General features: G+C 46.8%; 2 protein-coding genes and 1 long non-coding RNA gene across 12 annotated transcripts in view; 1 reads left to right on the top strand and 2 right to left on the bottom strand.

Moving 5' to 3' along the window:
* LOC112644143 (synaptonemal complex protein 3-like) overlaps positions 1-26126 on the bottom strand; it is a 161293-nt gene that overhangs the window by 10537 nt on the left and 124630 nt on the right. Inside the window, exon 1 of one of the 7 annotated variants that reach the window (XM_025422319.3) lies at positions 73-554. The exons of 4 other annotated variants lie outside the window; for them this stretch is intronic. In XM_025422319.3, coding sequence (XP_025278104.1) covers positions 73-526 — 454 coding nt within the window. In that variant the 5' untranslated portion in view covers positions 527-554. Of the gene's footprint in view, positions 1-69; positions 555-26126 lie in introns of those variants that run through there. 2 more of the 7 variants (XM_025422324.3, XM_025422308.3) reach the window with 2 other exon arrangements.
* On the top strand, positions 208-19631 carry LOC112647530 (PWWP domain-containing DNA repair factor 3B-like). Of its 4 annotated transcripts, none has more exons than XM_049107212.1 (5): positions 208-341; positions 13167-13279; positions 13627-13782; positions 14986-15166; positions 15906-19631. In XM_049107212.1, exon 5 carries the CDS (start codon positions 16110-16112, stop codon positions 18090-18092), a length of 1983 nt encoding a protein of 660 aa, XP_048963169.1. In that variant the 5' UTR covers positions 208-341; positions 13167-13279; positions 13627-13782; positions 14986-15166; positions 15906-16109; the 3' UTR covers positions 18093-19631. The 4 variants fall into 4 exon arrangements, with proteins under 4 accessions (XP_048963169.1, XP_048963168.1, XP_048963170.1 ...); XM_049107213.1 differs by lacking the exon at positions 208-341 and adding an exon at positions 9578-9695; XM_049107211.1 differs by lacking the exon at positions 13627-13782.
* The window catches only part of LOC118353686 (uncharacterized), a 57223-nt gene continuing 40403 nt past the window's right edge, over positions 9307-26126 (bottom strand). The window contains exon 2 of the long non-coding RNA XR_007409303.1: positions 9307-9599. This is a non-coding gene — a long non-coding RNA (uncharacterized LOC118353686). The remainder of the gene's footprint in view (positions 9600-26126) is intronic.

Here is a 26126-nt window from a genome sequence, read left to right as displayed (position 1 = left end):
CGCCATCGCCATCGCCATCGCCATCCGCATCCCCATCCCCCGCCCCTCTCAGGCCTCCGCGCACACAACGACCTCCACAGCAGGTCCTCCGCGGCGACGACCAGGCTCCTCTGAGGGCCTCGCGACTGACTGGGAGGAGCCAGTCAGCCTCGCCTGCGCGGGAGCGTCGCTGAGCTGAGGGGCTGGCCCAGTGCGCATGCGGGAGGCGGGACCTCGCCAGAGACACGCCCCTCGGGCCCCCTGCCCTCCGGGCGCCGGTGCCTGCCGGCCCTGAGGATCGAGGGTCGAGGGTCGAGGGTCGAGGTTCGAGGGTCGAGATTCGAGGGTCGAGGGAGGTCGAGGTACGGGGCTCACGTGGCGAGGGCCGAGGGTCTTGGGTCAGGACCCAGGGTGGAGCGTCGAGGGCCGCGGGCCGAGGGTCGGTCGAGTGCTGAGGGCCGAGGGCTGAGGGCTGAGGGCCGAGGGTTGAGCCCCGGGGCCCAGGCTGCGCGTTTCCGGCTCTGCAGCCCGAGGACGTTACTTTCATCTTCCTGGGAAATCACTAAAGGGTACTGGGTTGTGGAGCAGGTGGCCGCTCAGGCCTCCACCTTGCTGACCTGAGGCGGAAGGCTTTTCGCAGGTCCTCGTCGGGCTCCTGGCGGGGCCCTTTCCACCCAGCGCTTCCGCTTCCCGGAGGAATAGCCGTCTCCCCGAGGGTCCTGAGCAAACGACCCCCTCCGTTGTCTCGGCTCCGCTCTTGGGTTGGCGGTTGGTAGGTTGCCTTTGGTGCTGTTTCACAGACCCCTGCGCGTGTCCTTCACTGTGCTGGCCTCCCGCTGGGTTGCCCGGGTAGGAGGACTGAACTCCTGTCAGCGTCCTGCCTGACGTTGGCGGTTGCGCCACGTCCCTTTCCACCCAGCATTGTGTCCTAACAGGGTCTGTGCTATCCCGTGGAGCCCCGGGAATAGGCCTGGAAGCGGCCCCCTTCCCCCTCCCCCTGGGAGCACACGCCCCCGCCCCCCGGGAACCGCTCGGTGGAAGCGGCCCCCTTCCCCCTCCCCCTGGGAGCACACGCCCCCGCCCCCGGGGAACCGCTCCTCAATGCCTTCGCCCCATTGCTCCTCCGTCCACGTGCCCTTATTTCCACTGCAGCGCCCTGGACGGCAGCGATGCTACGAAGAATCTCACGTCTGCCGAACGTGCGATTACGCTCTGTGGTGTTTAAATGAGCCCAAGAGAAACACATAAAAATAAATGCGCCCAAGGCTTCAGAGGACTTGATGACCTGTTCACAGTCCTACCAGCAGTGCACAGTGGTTCCCCTTTCTCCACATCATGCCAGCTCCTGTAATTCCCAGTTGTTTGGTTTTGGCTTTCGTTTGGTTGTTGCCTCGTGTTTCTCTGTTTGAAAACAGGCATCCTACAGGGTGTGAAGTGCTTGCTGCTTGCGGTTCTGACTTTTCATTCCACTGGCGATTACTCACGCAGACCACCTTTTCAAGTGCCTACGGGGACGGGGCCACGGGTGTCCTTTCTCTAGACATATGCCCATTCAGGTCCTTTGCCAATTTTTAATAAGGTTTCTGTCTTTTTGGGGTGCGCGTTGGTTTTCTTTCTTTCTGTTTTTTTTTGTTTGTTTTTTTTTTTTTTTCTTTGCACCGCGGGTGAGTTGTAGGACCTCTTTAACGGTTCAGGATTTTATTCTCTTACCGGGTCGGTCATTTGCAATGATCTTCATCCATTCCTCGGGTTGCCTGCGTGGCCTGTTGATAATGTCCTTTGATGCGCAAGGCGTCTATAAACTGTGACGTTTCCGATTTACCCAGGTGCTTCCTGGCCTCCCGGGCCTTTTAGGATGAAAGCTGCCTGTACTCCGAGGTCATAAATGTTTCTTCAAAATTGACTTAAGGGCTTATTTTGTATCTTTTAGTCTCTGCTCACGTGAAATTGGTTTTTGTGCTTGCTGTCCGGTCGTGATCTAATTGCTTCTGTCCCCCCATGGAAAAGAAGAAAAAAAAAAAAAAAAGTCACCGTACCGTCCCCATTTTTCTGAAGGGTGCACGCTTTCGCCACTATCAGCTGTGCCCGGTCACACATCAAGGTTCGCTATGTCCCCGATTCTGGTTCTCTGTCCCGTCCCACCGCTCCTTTCGTTTATCCTGTGCCAAAAGCCACAGCCTGTGGCACAATGAAGATTCCTAAGTCGGGGCCGCCCGGGCGGCTCAGCGGTTTAGCGCCACCTCGGCCCCGGGCGTCATCCTGGAGACCCCGGATGGAGTCCCACGTAGGGCTCCCTGCCTGGAGCCTGCTTCTCCAACTCCGCCTCTGTCTCTGCCTCGCTTTCTCTCTGCGTCTCTCAGGAAGAAATAAATAAACACAAATCTCTAAAGAGTAAAAACAAAGATTCTAGGTCAGGCCCAACTCCGAGTCCTCCGGTATTAAGCTTACACTCTGATGACTCAGATCCTTCCGTGATTCCTGACAGCCTCCACACGAGGGTCGACCCTACATACGAGGACCCTTAGCACCTCGTCTCCTTTGACTCCCCCCTTTATCCTCCCCATCCTGAGCTGCTTGCCACCGCCCGAAGCACACCGTGGCTGTTGCCTGCCACTGGGCCCTCGAACGAGCTCAACCAACTTCTCTGCCGAGACCCTTGGTTGACACTCCTTCCTCTGCCTGTCGCTGTGACTTGTGCCGCCTCGCTCCTCTCCCTGCACTGTAATCCAGTCCTCTGTGTGCTAACGGGACCCTATTCCCGTGCCTCACTTTGACCATGCGGGAAGCCTCTATCATTCTACCAAGCAGATTTGGAACTCACAATTCGTATTGGTCACTGTTTGCCCATGAATACAGACAACACTTCAGCGAGCTATGCTGCCCTGGCCTGAAGGGATACACACCCGTGACTCATTGGATGACCTTAATAACCCTCTGGAAGGTGAATTGGTGCAAGGCCCCTTTATAAGTTAAGAGGACCATGGTCAGAGACTACAGATGCTTACCCAAGTTTGCAGAGCCGCACAGTGGAGGAAGGGCCAGACCTTTGGCGTGTTTGTTTGTTTGTTTTTTTTTAATCATGAATTTATTTTTTATTGGTGTTCAGTTTGCCAACATACAGAATAGCACCCAGTGCTCATCCCGTCAAGTGCCCCCCTCAGTGCCCGTCACCATTCACCCCCACCCCCCGCCCTCCTCCCCTTCCACCACCCCTTTGCCCACCCCTGGCCCTCGCCTCTTCACTGTTTTGCGTCCCGTTGCTGCTCTGGGGCTACAGCACGTCTTCAGCTACAAGCCATGGTCTCCAGTAGTGCCTGCCTGTCCCAGTACTGCAGAAAATGGTTTGAAGGCTGTGACTGAGGAGGTGGAAGTCCTTTACAAAGTTCTTGTTTTCCATGTAAATTTCAAAACATGTCAATCGAGAAAGGTGCTGCCTCTGGCATTTTGGAGTGCACCTAAGCGTTATGAAATGACAAACCCATTGAAGAGTCCACGCAGACCAGACCAGATGACGGGAACAAGGGTCTGTCCTCGGTAGAGCAAGGGCCAGTAGCTCAACCACGGCTTTCGGGTTCCAAATTGTCAGGGACATTCTGGTTCCCTATGGCTGGCACCGGGACAGGAATCGCGATTTGTCAGAAGCTCCCACTGGGGATTTGGATGATCAGTATAGATACGTGTAAGTGCTGTGGCAGGTCCTGGACCTCCCCGAGCACCCCTTCCCTCACCCTTTCGTCCTTACTAACAGAACCCTGACCCCATTGCACAGACAGGTGAGCGCGTGGCCCAGTCCAGCCCCTGGGCTGGCCGTGATTCGTGTCCCAGATGACGCCGGTGGCATTCCTAGGAAAGCCCCTGGAACTGGAAAGACGCAGCCGGCATTCCCCTTTGATCTTTCCCACTTGCTCCTGCCAGTGATACAGACGCAGTGCCCGTGGCCCTGGAGACAAAAGCCACATTTAAGGAGAGAGGGGCGAGAAGAGAGGAGATCCTGGCTTCCCGAGGTGTAGTACCAGCCCTGGATTATGTATTCCTACCGTGTGTTACCTGGAATAAACAAAGCCCCTGTATGAGCTGCTTGATTCAACAAGCAGGAAGACGCAATTCACGGTGACAGAGCAGCGCATACCTGAAATTTATTTTTGCCCAGCTTGTGTCAGGGGTGGTAGACTATTACCCTAACACCTAAACCCAAACGTGTACAGGGACTCAACTGGTTTATCTCAACTAGTTTATCTATTACTCTTGGCACATTACTGGGAAAGTGACTGGGTCCTCCTGGCAGGCACTATCCATGCACTTCCACAGGGACCCCGGCTGTCAGAAAGTCTGCCACACCCAACGTGGGGCTCCCACGGGAGCCCCGGAGGTGGCCCCCTTGGCAGTTTGCTAGAAGGGGCAAAGAGCACAGAGGTGCACCAGGTACCAGGTGTTTACAAGTTAGGCCTGGCAGTGGCACGCCTCATTTCCGCTTGCCGTCCCATTGCCTGGATCTCAGGCACACGGTCACACGTAACAGCAAGGCAAGCCGGCGAATGATGCCTAGATGGGGCCCAGGAAGAAGAGGAGAGCAAGGATTTAGGTGGCGACCGGGAGGTCCCTGCAACCTGTGCCTTTCTGAAAGTAATGCAAAACTTGACTACGTTGGGTTTTCTTAAAGGGAAACTCACAAAAATGCTCAAAGCACCAACTGACAGTCCAGCATGCCATTAAACGGGGCTGTCCCGCTCGGGGACTGTGAGACACCGAGCTGACTTCTTGACTTCTCTCTCGAAGCCTTGATCACTTTCGTACTATCTTAAAGGCATACCGACAGTATTTGTCTCGTGATATTTTGGATGCCGCTAAGTGAAATAATGCATAAAAACTCGTACGGGCCCTCAGTAATATCCGGGAACCAGTCAAATATTAGTAACAGTATAGCAGCATTACTGTTTCTGATTCATTCTATCGTAATGGTGATCGGCGTTTCGTGTTTATTGTATTGCCATTATTGTGGCCACTTTGTGAGCCACTGGCACACAATTTCCTGAATATCAAACATTGAATGCAAGCCGGTGCCTGCTACATATTTCAAAGCGTAAAAACTAACTGATTTTCATCATCAGGATTAACTGTAACATTTCATTAACAAATGTGGACTTGGGACGGGAAATATATATTTCAAGTACATGAATAACTTAGGGTGTGTCAGACATCACAAGGGCATTTTTACTCTTTTTTAAAATTTATTTTTCCGTGAGAGACAGAGAGAGAGAGAGAGAGAGAGAGAGAGAGACAGGCAGAGACACAGGCAGAGGCAGAAGATGAGCACGTGGCTCAGTCCAGCCCATGGGCTGGCCATGATACGTGTCCCAGATGATACTGGTGGCATTGCTAGGAAAGCTTCTGGAACTGGAAAGACGCAGCTGGCACGGATGCAGCTGCATAGGCAGCTCCCATGCAGGGAGCCCGATGTGGGACTCGATTTCGGGACTCCAGGATCACACCGTGGGCCGAAGGCAGGCGCTAAACCGCTGAGCCACCCAGGGATCCCACATTCTTACTGTTTAAGGCAGTATTTCTTCCAAAGAAGTCAGAGAAGATGATGACGGATGTGTGAATAAATTCGATCAAAAATGCATGCAGTCTGGTTGACCCTTCTTATCTCCTTTTTTTCCCTCCCACTCTCTCTGTTTTCCTTTGGCCTCCATAACTGCATAGTCTCCCGTTATCTCCTTTCATTCTGGCGACTTCTTCTTACCATTGCTAGCTCCTTCTCTTCAAATGAGCCTTCGCATGATGATGTTCCTCAGGACTTGGTTTTACTTGATTCTTTTCTCAATCGATACACGTTCCCTAAATGTTTCCACCTATGTGCATGATTTCAATGGCCATTTACATCAGAGCTTCTCAAAGGGTGGTGCATGGGATCACCGATATATCAGAATCCCTGAAAGGAGAGTGTTTAGTCCAGATTCCTTGGATCTGTCCTAGGCCTGCCCAATCAACCATGTGGGCGTGCACTAGGAATCTGCATTTTCAGTAAATTCTCCAGGTTGCTCTCAAACTTGGAACCACTGTATTAGTCAAGAAGGACCTGACTGTCACAAACAGTGGCAGCTCAATATCTCCATCTGGCGGCTTCATAAAACCACTGTCTTTGTTTTGCAAATGCCCACCAAGGATGTGAGGAAAATATTAAAAATCTGAAAATCAGGAAAGAAATTGGAACAAGGGACTTTAGTGGACCATCTGCTCCATGACTAACCAAGATGAGTTATGACACCTTTTGAGTCATAACAGCTTTTGACTTTTCTAACACCGACCGTGAACTTGTCTGTTTTACACTTGTAAGGAGAAATCAAATTGATACATCTCAGAGGTCCTCCGACTATAGAAAAACACAGGTATTGGATGACTCCTGTCTATAGATCATTTCAGCACGTTGTGATTTCTTACGGCAGTGCCAAGAGGTTTTCAGGAATTTTGAAGTTATCCTTCCAGAGGTTAGCTCATAAAGAACGGTCTACTTTCCAAAAATAACTTAATACAGAGCGCTCTTTGTTAACTTAAGTTCTCCTGTCAAGTCTCTCTTCTAATTATAAAAGCAATAAAGACTCACGATAGGATAATTTTCACAAAATAGAAAATTTACAGAGGAAATGAAATTCATGCTTCATTCCACTACTCAGATGTACTATACGATTTGAAAGTGAGGGATACTATCTGCTTCCATCCTTCTCCCCCCCCCCTCCCTCTCTCTCTGCCCCCTATATTATTTTCTTTGGACCTTTCACCTTTTGGTGCCTGCCTTGATTTGCTACCAGCTCTGGGCTTTTATTTTTTCCGTCTGTTTTTAATCACACATGTTACTTCTTTCATCTAAGATTTGGAAGCAAATCTTCAATATTTTATTCAGTCCGATCCTTCTTCCATAGTGTCTACTTCGAGTTAACGGTCCAGGCTAAGCCAATGATTTATGTTGTACTTCTGATCCCCTTCCTCATAATGCTCAGCATTTCACTGGTTCCCGTAACTACACCAATATGTTGGGTGAGGGATGACTGATGATGACCATCCAGGGGGTAAGGATAGTCTCTTCAACAAGTGGCTCTGGGACAGCGGTATATCCACATACAAATGAACAAACTTGGACACTCTAGTCACAGGATACACAAAACGCCTAAACGTGAGAGCTAAAATTATAAAACTCTTAGAATAAAGGATAGCAGTAAACCTCCATGACCTCGGATTTCTTAAACATTAGACCAAAAGCAACAAAAGAAAAAAAAATGGGTAAATTGACGTTCACCAAAATGAAAACAAGCTTTTGCATTAAAAGACACCATCTTTGGGCACCTGGGTGGCTCAATCGGTTACCATCTGCCTTTGGCTCGGGTTGTGGTCCTGGGATTGAGCGCCGCATCGGGCTCCCTGCTCAGCGGAGAGCCTGCTTCTTCTGCTGCTCCTCCTGCTTCTGTTATCTCTCTCTCTCTCTTTCTCTTTTTCTCTCCCTCTCTCTCTCTGTCTCTCTCTCTCTCTGTCTCTCACTCTCTCTCTCAAGTAAATTTGTAAAATCTTTTTTTAAAAGAACAAAAAATAAATGACTATCAAGAGAGAGAGAAAGATATCATAAAGATGGGAGAAAACATTGTCAAATCATATGTCTTTTTAAAAAAGATTTTATTTATTTATTCATGAGAATACGCAGAGAGGAGAGAGAGAGAGGCAGAGACACAGGCAGAGGGAGAAGCAGGTTCCATGCAGGGAGCCTGATGTGGGACTCGATCCCGGGTCTCCAGGATCATGCCCTGGGCTGAAGTTGGCGCTAAACCGCTCAGCCACCCGGGCTGCCCATATGATTTTTTAAAAAGTATTTTATGTATTTATTCATGAGAGTCACGGAGAGAAAGAGGAAGGCAGAGACACAGGCAGAGGGTGAAGCAGGCTCCATACAGGGATCTTGACTTGGGACTCGATCCCAGGACCCCAGGATCACGCCCTGGGCCAAAGGCAGGCACCAAACCGCTGAGCCACCCAGGGTTCCCCTTGCAAATCATATGTCTAGGGAGAGTCTAGCAACCAGAGTATAGAAAGAACCCTTACAACTCCAACCAAATGAAAAAACAAATAAAGATGGGAAAGAGATCTGAGTACGTATTTCCCGAAGGAAGATAAACAAATGGCCAAAAGTCACATGATAATATGCTCAATATTATTAGTCAGTCGGAATTGCAAACCAAAGCCTAACAATAGCTGTTAACGCCCCCTAGAATGTCTAACATTAAGGGGAAACAGTTGGTCTTTCAGAAAGCATCTCTGATTTGAAAAGATTGGCCATGGGTGCTTCCCACTATTTTCCCACCCCTAAAACTACATAGGCTACATACATGGAGGCTCTTGGTATGCCTCTTCCTCTCCTCTTCACCAAGAACCTTTCGAAAGCCTTCATTCAGGTGGCACACAGTTCTGTGTAAGAGTCCAGCTTGCCCTGCTCTCGTGGATTGCACGTAGAACGAGAGGGCTTTGTCTGGCTCTGGAATCTGGGGTCCATGGCTGTGCTGGGTCTGTCTGGAACCGTCACCTTGTGAGGGCTGATTTGGGGCATCACTTGCCAAATCAGCATTCGGTGACATCGTGTCAGTGGTTTGAATTCGGCCATAATGGTAGTACTTACAACATGGAAATAGGAAAACCCTGGAGCTCGGAACTGCAATCTCCCCTCCCGAAAGCCTGTTCCCAGCACATCACACTGCCCAGGACTGGCCACAGAAGAATTGCCTGGAGCTCATTAACAGGAAACAAGAGCTACATCACAGGGCAGCTCTGTCCCCTGATGTAGATGACAATGAGAGAGGAAGTGTGCGCTGTGTGCCCTTCTGAGAGGAGCCCTACCTCTGGGCTTAGCCTTCATTGGCAGTGTGGTTGCGGCAGTACAAGCTGAGCGCACATCCCAAATGTGAGAGGCTCATCTCTATCTCCCTATTGTCCTCCATCGGGGACATTTTTGGGGACTCGCCTCTCTTCTCAGGAACCACTGGTGTCCCGAAAACCTTGTCAGTACACAGTCGTCCGAGGGTACACTGAGGGTCATTTGGTCTTGTTGCAACCCGAGTTTCTAGTTAAGGCAAATGGACCTCTGACACCCAGGGCCTTTGTCCTGACACGTCTTCTCCTCTTGGGTCATTTTTAATTGACTGAGAGTCCTTGAATCCCACCCACACAAACACACACGGCCTCATGTGTCTTGGCACGTTGAAAGGAGGTCCTTAACGGAACCTGGATCCTAAGCGTGTGTGTGTGTGTGTGTGTGTGTGTGTGTGTGTGTGAAGGGAAGACAGAAGCTGTTATCTTTCCACTTTATTTCTTCCATAACCCATTTTGCAAAAACTCCCCTGCCCTCAGTGCCTTTTCTGAGACCATCAGATATTGTCTTCAATGTTTCATTCATTCATTCACTCACAAACTCATTCATTCATTCACTGGATTGGTCAGGGTGTAATTGACTGAGACCACGATCGACGCTCTGCATCTGAGGAGGTATTAGTACTTCCTGGTTTCCATAGAAAGCGAACATCAGGAAGACCTTTTCTGATGACATTCTGGTTTCCATGACAACTGGGGTAAGCCATTCTTTCCTGGAGACAGAAGAAACATTTAACAAGGATATTTACAGACTGGAGAGATGGAGTACCTGTAGAAACGTCGGACTAGTCAGTGTCTGCTATCAATGTGTGAGTCGTGTGTGTGTTTGTGTGTTGCCAGTGTGTGGGTTTTAGTTGGACTTTAAGAGCTCTAATCCCTCCTGTTTTATCAGAGGGGATGGCAGCTTCTCTTGGGGCTGGGGAGCTTAGGTGACTGAATACCTCTGTCACACCAGGGCCCCTTTCTGCTGTCCTAAGGTGACACCATTGCCCGAGGGCATTGTTACCTGACTTCTTGAAAGCAGAGATCCCCAAATATTCCTCATCATGTACCTCTGCTTGATGATTGTCCCATGAACCCTTAAAGATGTAAGTTGACTCGCTTGCACTGACTTAGAGTCAAGTTATTATGTGTGTGAAATGAGAGGGAGAAAGAAGTCAGCAAATGAGGCAAATGGGTAGGATTGGAAGATCTAATGTGACTCTGTGTAGCCTAGGGGATGATATTGTGCTCACTCTGAGTAGCCGACACACACATGATCTAAGAAACATCTCTAACAGACAAGGTCGGAGCCCACGCTCTGAGGTCTCCTCTTCAGACGTCACGGCTTCTCAGAACCACCGTATCCTCCGTTGCGCTCTCTGGAACTACAAGTGCCCACTCTTCCTGTCATGACACTCTTGCGTCATTGCTCAATTGTACTTTTTTTTTTCTTTTTTGATCTCCAAATGACTCAAGTTCTCTTTCATAAAAATAGGAAGAGAGTGTTGCCTAAAAGTCATGCTGGTTTTCCCTCTTTGCTTTTAAAGCTGTTCTTTTCCCACTGGGTTCTAGAAGTTTAACCATGATGAGCCTAGACCTGTGTGTGTGTGTGTGTGTGTGTGTGTGTGAATGTTAGAGAGAGAGGAAGAGAGAGGGAGAGCAGGGAGAGGGACGGAATATATTATGCTTGCAGGTTGGCATCTCAATACACCATCTGATATTTTGGAACATTGTTGCCTATTGTTCCTTCACACATTCAGCAGCCCTTCTCTCTTCTTGGACCGCAGTACAATATATCTTCTGTGGTTAAATATATACATTTTAATAATGAACATTTCCTTTGATCCATAGAAAATGTACCTCAAAGACATTTGCAATGTATTTGCATCGCTTTCTATGCAATGGTTGGTACTGTTTTGCTTGCCTGCTTTTTGTTCACTTACATCCAGGATTTCATTTCATATCACCTTAGAATCTTTGCAAAGTAAGGTTTCGGTGCCTATGTACACGTAAATGTGTCCTCCGTGTAATGTTTTAAAACATTTGAGAAATGATGTCTACCCTCACCACCCACTTCTGTCCTTTTCCTTCCTCTCTTGCCAATGCAACAGTGCCATGACATTTCTGTTTATCATTCTGGACTCTTCTCTTGCATTGACATGTCTTTGTATCCAAAGATGAAGTAGACACCGTTGCTCTCATGTGAATGTGTGCCTTACGGAAAGCGTATTACTTGCGCTTCACTGGTCTCTAGATATATTTTTTTTGGGGGGGGGGGAGTGAATGAATTTTTGTCCTCTGTCAGCACATGAAGGTCTGCATCAGTCCTTGTGTTGGATGCATAACATGCCCTTGTTGGCTTAGATTATCGGTTTGTTAGTCTATTCCCATGGGTAGCAAGCACCTGGCAGACACCCAATGCCGTTATGACAAGCTACGATGCAGTGAGTTGTCTTGTGAATTAGGGCACCTTTTTCTCCTTGTGCACGACACAGGGAAATTAATAGGTTCTGAAATACACACTTTGTCCGCTCGCCGGGCTATCAGTAATTATGGAAGTCTCGCCTGCAGGAAAGACCAGGATGCCCTTGACTTTTTCAGTCCTAAGGCTGTGCATGATTTCATCACTGTTAGAGAGGGAAGTGGAGGTCTCCCTGTGGCAGGTAACAGTGACTGGAGGGGTAACAGAGAATCTCTGGAAGAAAATTGGCCTGCTTGATGGGAGAAACCACCTGAGTTTGCTAAAGGAATGGGACAGAAGTCACTCTAGTCTTAAAATAAGGCCCTGAGGGGAACCTTGATGTTTGTGTCGTCCTTTGCACAAGCACTCATGGTTCTGCTCCTCTGGGCAGCTCTAGAGCTCTTGATGGTGTGTGCCTGCAAGCGTAGTTGCTGTGGTTCCTTCTTTCTTAAGGGAAAATGGGGGGCAGAGTTTGGCAATTTGAATGTGTAGGTGCTCTGAGTGTTGTAGCTGATCATTGGTAGGTGAGAAGCAAGCCTAGTTTTTTCAGTTCTTTGGTAGAACTGAGGGCGGTTCACGATTTTTCAGTCTGCGCTACTTGCCATTGAAATGTTTATACAAAAATGGTCCACATTTCCAAATAGGTGTGACCTCCATGAGTTTATGAAACTAGTGAGCAACATAAGGGAAAGGTTTGAAGATGCAATTCCCACTCAGTTGCTCTACAAATGGAATGAGGTTAAAAACTTTGACAGGTGGAAAGTTCATGCTGGATTCATGGGGCACTGGAAAGGTGTAACAGTAGGCAAGAACGTGTTTTCTCTCTAAGTGAAATTGCGTGAAATGTGCCTTTATAGCCAAAAGGGGGAACTGCTAACTCGTCCATTCATGGAAATACATGTTTTGGGGACAGTTTAAGGTCACAAAGCCTACAGCTTAAAAGAAGCTCCAAGGTGTGCCTGGGTGGCTCAGTCGGTTGGGGTCAACACTCTTGATTTCAGCTCAGGTTATGATATCAGGGTCATGAGATCGAACCCCGTGTGGGGCTCTGCATTGGGCATGGAGCCTACTTAAGATTCCATCTCCCTCTACCTATGGCCCCGCCTTCCTCCTCCATCTCAGAATGAAAACCACACACACAAAAAGTCCAATAAATAAGCACTGGTTTTAGGGAAGGGATGAGAGGGTGTTGGGGTAAAGATGAGAGAAGTTCTGCCTCTGGGGAGTGGAGGGGTGCAGGAGTCCTATCAAGGACAGTGCCCTTGTTTTGAGACAACACGTTCAGAGGGTTGTTTTCGTTTTTGTTTGGAAGTGATCACAGCCCTCAACGGGGAAAGGAGTTAAGGAACAAAGCTTCCAAAATCATTCTTCCAAAAGTCACGGCGATTGATTGGAGAAATAAATATTCGTTGCCACCACGTTCTCTCATTCCTTAGCCAAGGAGCAAATGGACTAGAGTTAACAGCAGGACTTAAAAATTGAAGCTGGTTCATCTGAGGGTTCTATTTCTTGATGGTCTGGAATTGACCCTGAAGTTACAAATCGTGGAGTTGTTACTTCTACGATTCCCCTTCTGTTTTATTCTATTCATTTTTACTGGGCAGGCATGTTTGGTATGACTGTAAACTAGAATTGTGGATACATGTTCAGATCCAAGCCCTCCGAGAATTGGGGGTCACTTTAATAGTTACTTCAGTGTCATTCAGGGTTCTATTTTTAATACTTGTTCCTGGTGTGCAGAAGAGGATCAACATTTACATGTAATTCCCTCTATCTGTCCCTCTTTCTCTCCAACTGCCACGTGTCTGTCTACACACCCACCTGGATGCACCCTTAGAGGGAAAGAAGAGAGCTGTGCTCCTGTCAGGATGAAAAAATAAGGAAATCATCTGCAACATTATGTGCCAACCCTTCAATGGAAGCTGTTTGGACAGTGGGCCAAAGCACATGGTGAGTAGGCCATGGAGGATTTTATATTTTCATTAAAAACCCTTTCCTTCTGAATGCGTCTCTCAAGGGTGCATCGTTTTGGTAACCGGACAAAATGATTGCAATTGATATTTTGGTTGTCCGCTGCAAGTTACTCCATTAAAGTGCTTCGTAGTTGAACAGATGTACACAAACGTGAATGGGAGAGAATATTCAAATAGGTGCTATGGTTTTTAAAGCCCTTTCTATAGAAAATAGGTTTAAACAGAATTTAAAAGTGCGAGACTCATATATTTGCAGTTCGCATTCCTTCTGGGTGATCAGCTTACTGATCCTTAATGGTTTTCCTACTTTATGGTGTTAAACAGCATTTTAGATTCTCCGTGTGTAATTCCGAGATAAGGAACTGAGACGAGCTGCCCTGGAAGCAACAACATTTGCATGCATGCGTAGAGCAGAAAACATGGATTCCATGCATCAATATCAGGCATCTTGCGTCTCTAACCTCATCACTCTGAGTCTGTGTATGTATCTGTGAGTGTGTGTGTGTCTGTCTTGGGGGTCTGGTTGGAGCTCAGGTGACTCAGGCACTCCTGTTCTGTGTGAGAGACTGGCAGGTCATGCTGCAGGGAGACTGCAGTTGGTTGAGTTACCTGTTTTTCCTTCTCCTCTCTGTTCTGTGTCCTCACCCGACACCCGTGATCTAAGAGCCAGTACACTGAGTTCTGTAAAGCAGAGGACACAATACCTGCATGATCATACATTCTGGCAAGAAAGGGTTTGTGCAGGCTGGGCCCAAAGTCTGTGTCATTAGTCATCATACGTTTCATATTGTAGCTAGGAGTATGTGTGAACAAAGTCCTGCATACATGTGTTTTCTTAGGGAAATAATCTGTTGTAAATCAAAGCGTACCATTTGAAACCGATACTGGATGAACTAAAATCTGTAAGCGAACTGTGATACGTAATTGAACAGTATATGTGGAAAAGTAGAACCCATTAACAGGTATTTCCTGACGGGTCGGAAGGGGGATTGAGAGAACAACTGCATTTTCTGCATGACACACATCTAAAAGTTTGAAATGTATTTAAATGAAGTTTTTAAATGTCAGGGAAACCGCATTGCAAAAAGTGATTCACAAAACTGATGCAAAAAATCAGATTCCCACGAAACAGTGATCCCATACTGCTCTTGAGTGAAGAAATACAGTGCTAGGCATATGTGCACGCGTGTGTAGATGGCGCATTGGGAACATGCGCTGAACGCTCACACCATCATGTTGACAGTAAGCATCTATCATGTATTGCCCCCGTGTATACCCCTCTGCATGGTTTTTCTCTTCACAATTTTACTTTAGAAACACCAACACACACTTACATAATAGACACCGTTTTGTTGCGCGCGCACACACACACACACACACACACACACAAACGCTGCTACTACTAAATCCTTGCATTTAAGACGGACAAAAAGGCTATTATGAAAGCTGTAGTAGTGGCCATGGTTCTGAAATAGGAGGACCAGCCTAAACTAAACAGGTTAACATGGAAATATTTTTGAAATTCAAACGAAGGAAGCAGAGAGACAGGTCTACATTCCAAATGAGATGTAACTAACATTTCTGCTTCAGAATAGCCTGTATTCCAGAGCTGGGGAAGGGAAAATGATGACTCCATCCCCATTTCGTTGACTTAATTTCCCATCTGCCTTTCTGATTTTCTAGATTAACATTAGAGGTACGTACGTCCTGGGTATCTACATTTGAGGCCATTTGATCCCTGGAAGGACTGTGCACCTCAGAGGCACAGAGCAGAGGAAAGGGTCTGCCGGACAAGCAGTTGGAACGTGTGAACCAACAGGTGCCGCGAAAAGACTCACGCCTCCCTCGATCTACGTGCTGTTTTGTAAGACGTTCCTATTTTACTAAACATTTCACTTGCAGTCATTTCATGTTGACATTTGGAGTGTGGCTTATTCCGCTCCTCGCTCTACAGCCATCTCTTTCCGAAAATTTAGCTCTGGGGGCGGGGAGGGGGGTGGGCAACAGCCTTTTGAGCCACCGTAGTGCAATGCAAAAGGGCAGGTCAAGCCAATGGCCCATGCCTGTAGCAATCCTTATGAAGGATGGCACCAGTAACCACCAGGATGATCTTCGTGAACCTCTGGATTCTAAGCTCATGCTCTTGAACCCAAGATTGGGCTGGCTGGCATTCAGGGTCTGTAGGCTGGAGATCGTCCCTGGCTTCCTTGGGTGCACAGGGTGGCATCAGCGCCCCCCAGAAAATAAGGACCGAGTGAAGCATCCCCCCAGGATGAGCCCCAGGGAGCACAAAAGGCACAAGACGGCCAATAACACAAATGAGATCTGGAAAACGACACCCGCCTCCCCACACAGATGCTCTTTAATACGGAGTGGCAACAAGCAGGGCAAGAAGTTGGGTATGGAAGGTTAAAAAACTCCTCAGGCATCTTCTGTATGTTCCCCGATACTTGCCTTGTATTTACTCCCCCTATCTGACACACAAACTCTTTATAGTTCTTTGTTTTATCTCCTTTCAATTCTCAGTGACCGATGTTCTTCTACGTTCACAAAAGTAATTTTTTCTCCTAATGGTTTTCTTCTCTTCCTTTTCCACATTCCAGTGTTCTCCTATACAGTCCGTTCCGTGACTCTGGGAGACTCAGGTGAAGAAGGAGGGTCCACACAAGCAGTAAACCCTTTGTGGCCCGAGGCCAAAAGGCGTGCTGAAGGACATTGTTTTAGGGAAGATGTGCCGTGCCTGTGTGTCTGACGGCCAGAACCCTCAACCTCTATTAGTCACCTCTTGAGAGGACACCCAAATCACAATGGATGCTGAGTATGTCCTGTGCAACTGGAAAGGCCACTTGTGGCCAGCAAGGGTTTTGTCCAGATCCGGGGTCTCACCAAGAAATAAGAGGAAAGGAGCACTTTCTCTAGAAGTTGAAATACTCTCGGTAGATGAAAAAATGAAAGTGAAAAGCACAGACGTAAAGATCCTAAACGAGTCTCAGATTGAATCCATTACCTCCTTGCTAACAGCCCAGTCGAAGGCCAGTGTCCCAGCGGGACAGGAAGTGCCTTACAGAAACGCTCTTTCAGTGGCATTGGAGATTCTGAAGGAGAGAGCAGATGTGCGCCCAGCAGGAGCATCGGATGATCCAGAGACCACTACACCGTCCCGAAGGGGACCAAGAAAGCGATCTCTTAAAGACTACCGGAAGGCCAAAGGGATCTTACTGAGGCGTCTCAGGAAACGCAGAAACCTCAAATCGCGGCTGGTGCATTCTCGGAGACAGGATGCCCCAGATGGCGGCCAATCACAGGCACACACAACCCTCACTCCCCTTCCAAGGAAAAGGCAAGCAAAGTCCTCACCAAGCTCCAGCAGGCGCCCGAACTTACCGTCACTTTCAGAAGATGGTGGTGAGAAAGAGGGCAAGGAAAAGAGGGACACCTCAAGAGTTAGGTCTTTGCATCGCATAGCCAAGGAGGCGGGTACCGGGGCTGAAGATGGAGGCATCCTTCCATCTCCGCCACCAGGTTTCAACCTCACTGTGCCCGAAGAGGCTCTGAAAGAAGAGGCACCTGACACCCACGCAAAGACCCCGGATGCCTCCTCTGAGCGCTCTGCCTCCTCCGGGAATGTTGAGGACCACGGAGAGGGTCCCTGGGAGCCAGGCATGGAAGGTGCGGCAGCCTCCTCCAGCGCCCCTAACCTGAGGCCGCGTTGTTCACTCCGTCTGGCAAACAGGAGAAGGAAGCTGCAGGTACCAGAGTTTGAGAAAGGGCTGCAGGAATCTCGACCTTCGGCCAGCTCAAAGGCTGTGAACCCCACCACTGCTATTAAGAAGGATGTCAGCCAGGAAATGGGACAACTGACCAGCACGCTTTCTCCACAGGAGCCTTGTCCCATTGAAGGAGGAATGATGGTCTGGTTTAAATTTCAAAATCACCCCTTTTGGCCAGCGGTGGTAAAGAGCGTCAGCCAAGCAGAGCAGACTGCAAGGGTGCTTTTGATTGAGGCAAACATGCACGCTGAAATGAGTGGCATTCGAGTTCCTCTTCGAAGATTAAAGCCCCTGGACTGCAAAGAGAAAGAAACACTGATGAAGAGAGCCAGGAAAATGTACGAGCAAAGTGTGAACTGGTGTTTCTCCCTGATTTCTCACTACAGAGAAGGGCTCACTTGTGGGTCTTTTGCAGGCTCCTTCCTGGACTATTATGCTGCTGACGTCAGTTACCCAGTTAGGAAAGCCATCCAGGACGGGGATCTGGAGGCTGACTTCCCAAAGGTCAATTATGCCGACCTGGAGGATTCTGAGGAGGAGACCTCCGTGGGCGGGAAGAGGCCCCGCAAGAAGATTCTCCCTGACCGGATGAGGGCTGCTCGGGACCGAGCCAACCAGAGGCTCGTGGACTTCATCGTGAAAACGAAGGGGGCCGATCACCACCTTCTGGACATTGTCAAAGGCAGGAAACAGTCCAGGTGGCTGACATCGTTTCTGAATTCCAACAGGTACACGCTCTGCGTTGAAACATACCTGGAGGATGAAGACCAGTTGGATGTCGTGGTGGGACATTTACAAGAAATCTACAAACAAATAGACAAGAAGAGGCTGACTCTGGCAAGGGACGACAAAGTGAGTTTTGTTCTGGAAGTTCTTCTGCCAGAAGCAATCATTTGTTCAATTGCTGCACTTGACGGATTAGGTTATAAGGAGGCAGAAGAAAAGTACCTACGGGGCCCACCCGTGCATTACCGAGAAAAAGAGCTGTTTGATAAAAATATCTTAAAGAAAATGCGATAGAGATCGGCACCAAGGGGCAAAGCTAATAAGTAAGCCCTCCTGTGCCCACACTGCAGCAGGGAGACCTCTCATTGCCTGTCTGTATGCAATGCGGGATCCTTCCATTCTCTATGCCATGTACATACGTTCTAGGAGTTTGAGACCCCGGGAACATGCTGGGTTCATTTTGGATCCATCTGTGGCACTTGTGCGTAGCACGGCCACCATCGTTTCTAGTTCTCAAACGCCTTGCAAACTAATTTGATAAAAAAAAAAAATACTGCAGACCGTTGTACTTCTCTCTACTTACTTGGATGTGTCATTGTCTAGATGTTTTCATAAGGTTGCTTTGGAGAGCACTTCATATTTTAAATACGGGACGCACGATCTCTTATGACGTGAAAGAGCCCTGGTGTCAGACATGAAGCAACAATCGCTTTTAAAATGTAAGATGGATTTTCGCAGAAACATCACATGGATTTCTCACTCTCTCTGTGACACCTCGGTGTAAATGAGTGCATTGGTTCTTAGGATAATTCCTTGAATTCGATCTGCCATGCTTATCTGTGTGGAAGAAAAGCCCTGAGGGGTGAAGCCAACGGCACAGATGTTTGCGATATACTGTCACTACCTTCTCATGGTTCCTGGAAAAGCCGTCTGAAACCCAAAGGTAATGACTGGTCATCTGCATGTAGTCCACATGGGAGTGAACGACATCTCAATGTGCGGTGAACATTTTGTCGGCCTGTGCGAGACTGTGACCTCTACACTTGCCTGAGATTCCACTTAGGGAAGCAGTTCTTGCTCAGTGGCTAAGTGGTTTCCTAAAACAAACAGGCTCCTAGCTGTCTTCCTGACTGATGGGATGCTTTGCATGTAGTGGCTTATTCCTCTGTGGAAGACAACTAATCAGACACACAGTTTAGCGATTTTAGACCTAGCTGGAGTCCAGGTTCACTGCTGGGAGCCCATCTAAGTGGCACACATTGTAGGAAAGCATGCACTTTGTTCTGGAACTGTGTCCCCTAAGATGCAGTCATCTATCTCAAACCAAGCCAGCGTTCTCTTTTGATTTATTCACTGGCTAGCCCTGACAGGTTCCGGCAGTAATATATGCAGGCTGGTAAGTCGTTCCAAGCTGTGTGAGCAATAGATGGACCGGGATCTGGGAACCAGAAATGAGCTACAGAAAAGCCTCCATTTGGCTAACTGTGGCTGTTTTCAGGGTACAATGAAACGTGCATAACTAAAAGATAAACCCTGAATCCTATGAATTGTTATCTTAACTTGAAAGTGGGGATAGTAACTTTAGGAAAGTAAGGTTTTTTGAGGAAAAAAATGTTAGAAAAGCTAGTTTGCTTTTAAAATGTGATGTGGAAATGAGCACTATTGGTCTGACATGAACCCGAGTGCATTTCTATTCTTAGAGGGACTCAGCTGTCACTCACGGGCCTATGTTATATGTTCACACGGCCATGTGATTTGTGTGAATATGTGTGTAAAATTTGCAAGAGTTAGCTGTTTTGATTCCCAATAAAACGTTGTATCTTTCACTTTGAACTTGTGCTTCTTCACACTTTAGATTGTACAACTACACAGTTGTGTCTTAATCCATGCACACACACACCTGTGTGTGTGTACATGCTATATTGGAATTTCAGTGATTTAGTCATCATTTTTAAAAGTTCATTATGAATTTTCTTCACATCCTAAATCAATATTCGCTTTCATGTTCATTTTGCATAAGTTTAGAAGAGGGCCTTCCAAATTGTGTAAGCTTCAGGCCCAAAGGCAACTTCTTTGGATGCTGCCTGAGAGATGCCAATGACTCCTGAGGCGTTCTGCTTGGGCTAATCCACATGACATCCTCATGGTCCTGGAATGTACTTGGAAACACACCATCTCATGCTGTCTGTGGACCTTTCACACTGGAACAATACACTCTAGTTCTTCTATGAACATCGTGTCTCCCGAGCCAAATAGACCACTCAACTTCAGCCTTCTCCTATGGCCATATCTGGCTCTACATTCTAATATTTTCTTCACTACCTCATCCATCCATCCATCATGCATCCACCCACCCAGCCATCCAGCCATCCACCCATCATCCACTCCTGGCACTGTGAGTCAGTAGATTAATTAAGATACAGTTGAAGACTCTCTCATTTGTAAGGTGACTGTGAGGCACTACTTTGCCTTCTTAGTAAGAAATCGTTATCAGTATCATGGTTTGATGGCCTACATGTGAAACCAGAACCCCAGATTTCCCCATGCCTGTGAAATTGCGGGTGTCCTTTGGTTTGGCGTGAAGGGTGAGGACCCTCTCCCTCTTGGAGTGTCATGTATGCCTGAGGCATCCACTGAAGAGGGCGGACATGCCTAGGACATGCATCTCTTCTCCTCCACAAAGATCCCATGTGAACCAGGATCACATTCGGGATGTGTAGCCGAATTGGGGGGCTGGCTGTGTGGACTCTGAGATACCTTCCAGCCTGAGCAGTTGTTAGGGGGTTCTAAGATCGCCCTAATCTGTTTCTGTAGCATGGGTGCGTGTGTGTGTGTGTGTGTGTGTGTGTGTGTGTGTGTGTCTGATGGGCTAGTCCAACCTGTCACCCACCCTAACCTCGTGGATTAAGGAGGCCTCCTCTCCTACGGTCACAAGGCAGAGGGTGGAACATCGGGTCCTGACTCTGTTGGTTGGCAGAGCTGCATGGAGACGGCATGCACAGAATTGACAGGTCTCCATATTTAAGTGTGCATCTGACAAAGACATAGTGGAACCTCGAGACACACTAAGGTGATGAGCATGGAAATACTGAATACCCAGAACCCCCTGAAACCTCACCTGGGCATTAGCAACCCCCTGACCCTTGCTACTGGAGAGTAGCTTCCTTGTTCTCGGAGACGCTGAAAAGACTTCATCTAAGGTACCTGCTGGGACAGATGTTGCTTCACTTATTCGACATTAATCTCGGCTAACCTCCATTACCATTGGAATAATAACAAGGGTAGGTGAGACTAGGTTAGAAAGCACCAAAAAAAAAAAAAAAGAAAGAAAGAAAGAAAGAAAGAAAGAAAAAAGGAAGTTCGCTTTGGATGGGAAATGCCTTGTATTCAGAAGAAAACTGTAGGACCTGGCTCTTAGGTACTTGCATGAAGTGAGACAATGTATGTGCAATGGATTTTGAGAATGCTGGACCCCCAAGAGAGAGAACAGAATATAAGTCCGTATGGGGAGAACTTATTAACATGGGGGCACAGAGCTGTGACTCGGGGTTTGATGTCCTGAAAGGGGCCAACTCAGCAGCCTCCTGTACACGTGATATAAGCGTGGACAAGTGTTTGCAGCAAATGACACGGAAATACTAGAACTTCCTAGGCAGAGAAAATGGAGGAATAGGTGAGAAGGTCCAAGGGAGTAGGTTTTTAGATATGATATATAATGTAAGATCAGATGTCCTACCTCCAGCCTCTGTTTCGTCGGAGGGCTGCTCAGAAATCCCTGCTCAAAAAAAGGAATGTGCTGGTGAAGTAGTGGCACCGGCATCGTTGAGAAGCCCAGTGCCGACTCTCCTCTGCAAACCATTGTTGGAAGCAAGAGATGCTAGCATGGGACTGGCAATCAATGGAGACAACAGGATTCTCAAGAGGCAGAGTCCCAGTGGTGGCACAAGCCTATGCAGGGCAAGGTAGGCACCGTTACCATACTGGACTGCAAGGCCCTGGTGGGCCAGTCTCTTGTGACTGACCAGAATCTGCGGCAAGAGAGATAGTATACAGAGTACATAGTAGTGTTCTGTGGTCTAGATATAGGGGCAGCTGGCTGGGGTATTACTTGATTTCTCTAAGGAGAACATAATGAGAACTGGCAGGCAGAAAGCTGATGTTAGCAGCTTTAGTGGAAAACTCTGGTCCCCCACCAAGTGTCCAGTTCTAAGTCAGCCCATGGGCCCAGGGCCCTGTGAGGAAAGTGGAGGTCAGAAAACACCGGTCAAGCTTTTCCCAAAATCCTGTGTCTATTTACGAAGGTAAGGTTAATGAGCACTGTGGTAAGGACCATACCTGCATTAAAAAAAGGAATATTGAATATGAGTTCTCTACTTATAAAGGGACTTATGAAGTCTAGTCTGCCTCATTTCACCTGACAGGAAACCCAAAGTTTCTGTCGATCACCCAAGGTTTGTTTTTTTCTCTCCAGACATTCCATGTACAGCTGGCATTAATGGACTTGGTAGGTGGTAGGACCATCACATTAGCACAAGTGGCATTATATGGAAAGACACACATGGAAGCCTATGAAGCTGATATGTCCTTAGAATATAAGGAAATAAAAGCAATAGTATACTAGGAAAGGAGAGAAGAGTCAGATTACTAAATTCAGAAATGTTCCCACTAAGATCAGAGTGGGGACATTACTATCAGCCTTGCAGAGATTTATAAAAAAAAAAGATTGCAAGGAAATTCCATGAACAATTGTACACCAAAATTTAGGCAAGTTCGGTGAAAAGGTCAATTTCCTAGAAACACACAATGTAACAAAACAGACTCATGAGAAAATAGAAATTCTCCATTGACCCATGAAAAAAGTAAAGAGAGCGAATCCATCCAGAAGAACTTAGAACAAAGAAAAGCTCAGGACCTGTTGGCTTCGCTGGTGAATTCTACCAAATGCCTGAAGAATTATACCTACTGTTGGTGGGAATGCAAGCTGGTGCAGCCGCTCTGGAAATCAGTGTGGAGGTTCCTCAAGAAGTTAGGAATAGAGCCACCCTATGACCCAGCAATTGCACTAGTAGGTATTTACCCCAAATGTACAAACGGAATGATCTGAAGGGGCACATTCACCCCATTGTCTATAGCAGCCATGGTCACAATAGCCAAACTATGGAAAGAGCCAAGATGCCCATTGATAGATGAATGGATAAGGACCTATGTTCTCTCTCTCTCTCTGTCTCTGTCTCTATCTCTCTCTCTCTCTCTCTCTCTCTCACACACACACACATTATACACACACAGAGAAGGAGACAAAGCATGAGAGACTCTTAACTCTAGGAAACAAATTCAGAGTCACTGGAGGGGAGGTGGGGGTGGGGTCATTAGGTGATGGACATGAAGGGGGGCACGTGATATGATGAACACTGGGTGTTATAGGTAACTGATGAATTATTGAACTCTAACTCTGATACTAATGATGTACTACTATATGTTGGCTAATTGAATGTAAATTTTTTTAAAAAGAAGAATTATAAATCCTTCTCAAAGTCTTCCCAAAAAATAGAAGGGGGAGGGGCAAGTTCTGAAATCATTCTATGAGGCCAACTTTACCCTGATAGCAAAGTGAGACTAAGACACCACAAGAAAAGTGCAGACCAATACACCTTACGACTACAAATGCAAAAACATAAAAAGTACACTGGCAAACCAAACCCAGCAGTTTCCTTGATTAAAAGAATTTTAACTAAAAGGAATATACATCATGGCAAAGTGGGATTTATCCCACGATTGTAAAGGTGGCTTAACGTATGAAAATCAACATGATATGCCACATTAATAAAATGAAAGGAACAAACCACACGATTACCACAAAATGATGCAGAAAATGCATGTGACAAAATCCAGTACTCTCTCAGGATGAAAAGCATTCAGAAAACTAGGATTAGAAGGGAACTTCCTCAACTTGAAATTGGGCATTTATGAAGAACGCACAGCTACTATCCTATTCCATGGTAAAAGAATTGAAGCATCCCCCTAAGACCACGGACAAGTCAAAATGTTCACTCCTGCCACTTCTATTCAACATTGTACTGAACATTCTAGGCGGAGCAATCGGTCAAGGTAAAGAAACAAGACGCACCAAATATGGAAAAGAAAGAAAACTATTTGCAGATGCCAGAATGTTATATATTAAAAAATCCTGTGCTCGTCACCAAGTCACCCCCAGTCCCTGCCCACCTCCCTTTCTATCACCGCTAGCACTGAGTGTTATTCTATATGTTGGCAAACTGAACACCAATAAAAAAATAAATATGTAAAAAATCCTAAGAAATCCACTACAAAAGCTATTAGAGCTAATATTTGAACTCACCACACAAAATCCAGTTGTGTATCCATCAGTATACTAGCAGCAAACATCCTTAAAAGGAAACTAAGAGGGGTGCTGCGTGATTCAGTTGGTAAAGCATCTGACTCTTGATCTCAGGGCCTGAGGTCAAGCCCACATTGGGTGTGGAGCCTACTTTAAACAAAAAAGGAAACTAAGAAAATAATTCCATTTACAAAAGCATTGAGACGAATAAAGTACTTAGAAATAAATTCAGCTGAGGAGATGCAAGGGTTCTACACTGAACACTACAAAACATTGCTGAAAGAAGGCAAAGAAGGCCTAAATAAATGAAAAGACACATTGTGTTCATGGATCAGAAGGTGTCCTATTGTTAAAGTTTCAACACTCTCCCAATTTATCTACCGTCTCAGCGTGATTCCTATCAAAATTCCAATGCTCTACTTGTAGAAGCAGAAAAAGTGATCCTCAAATTCATGTAGAAGTGCAAAGGACTCCCAACACCAGGACAAACTTGAGAATAAAAGGCAAAGTTGGAAGACTCACATTTCCCGATTTCAAAACTTACTACAAAGCTGCAGGAACTAAGACAGTATGGTATTGTCACAAGGCTAGACATTTAGACCAGCAGAGTAGAATTGAGGGCACGCAAATGAACCCATACACACATGGCCCTTGATCTTCAACAAGGGTGCCAAGACCATCCGGTGGGAAAAGGACAGTCTTTTCAAGAAGTGGTGCTGGGAAGTTTTGCATGTGGGGATGCACATGCAAAAAGAAGGAAGCTAGGCCCTTCTGTCAGAACGGACACAAAAATCAACTCAAAACGGACCAAAGACTTAGCTATAAACACTAAAACTATAAAATCTTGAAAGAAAACACGGGGGTAAATCTTCATGACCTTGGGTTTGGCAATAGTTTCTTAGATATAGCACCAAACGCACAAGCAATGAAAGAAAACAAAATACATACATTGGACTTCATTAAAATTTTAGCATGAAGGGACACTTGCACAAGAGTGAAAAGACAACGTGTAGCATGGGAGGAAATATTTTCAAATCATGTATCTGACAAGGGTCTAATATCTAGAATACAAAAAGAGCTCTCACGACCCGACAACAAAAGGACGACCACACTTTAAAATGGACAAAAGACTTGAACATAGACATTTTTCCAAAGAGGAGAAGATCCACAAACAGCCAACAAGCACAGATGAACAGATGCTCAACACCATTAGTCCTTAAGGAAACGAAAATCAAAACTGCAATGAGACAACACTTCACACCCTCTAAGAATGCTGTAACTTTTTTAAAAGGAAAATAATTTCTTGAAATAAATTTTCTGCACTCTTCCCTTCTCCTTCTGGGATCCCTATAATACAAATGTGGTTCTGCTTGATGATGTCACTGACTTCCTTCCACCCACTCTCAGTTTTTATTCTTCATTTTTCTTTCTGCTGTTCAGCTTGGTTGCTTTCCATTACCCTGTCTTCCAGATTGCCAGTCCGTTCCTCTGCATCCCAGGTATTGAATTCTTCATCTCGGACAGGTTCTTTTTTGTATTCCGTCCATCTTTTTAGAAAAGATCTTATTAATTTATGAGAGAGACAGAGACAGAGAGACAGACATAGGCAGAGGGAGAAGCAGGCTCCCTTCGGGGAGCCCGATGCGGGACTCCATCCCAGGCCCCTGGGATCACGCCCTGAGCCTAAGGGAGATGCTCAACTACTGAGCCACCCAGGCGTGCCTCTTTCCTCCTCCTTTATGGAAGGTCTCACTGCAACAACGTGGATGGATCTAGAGGGTATAATGCTAAGTGAGGTAAGTCAGATAAAGACAGATACCATATGATTTCACTTATGTGTGGAATTTTAAAAACAAAGCAGATTAACAAAATGAGAAAAAAAGAGAGAGAGAAAGCAGACTCTTAAATACAGAGAGCAAAGTGGTCGTTGCCAGAGGGGAGGCAGGGAAGGGAGACAGGTGAAACAGATA

The sequence above is a fragment of the Canis lupus genome, chromosome X (genome assembly GCF_003254725.2).
Source record: "Canis lupus dingo isolate Sandy chromosome X, ASM325472v2, whole genome shotgun sequence".
Classification (NCBI taxonomy): domain Eukaryota; kingdom Metazoa; phylum Chordata; class Mammalia; order Carnivora; family Canidae; genus Canis; species Canis lupus.
The sequence above is the reverse complement of the archived record's forward strand: the minus strand, read 5'-3'. Positions and strand labels throughout refer to the sequence as shown.

Bases quoted from the DNA above. Each gene is read 5' to 3' on its own strand.
- LOC112647530 (XM_049107211.1), top strand. From the start codon at position 16,110: ATGGATGCTGAGTATGTCCTGTGCAACTGGAAAGGCCACTTGTGGCCA.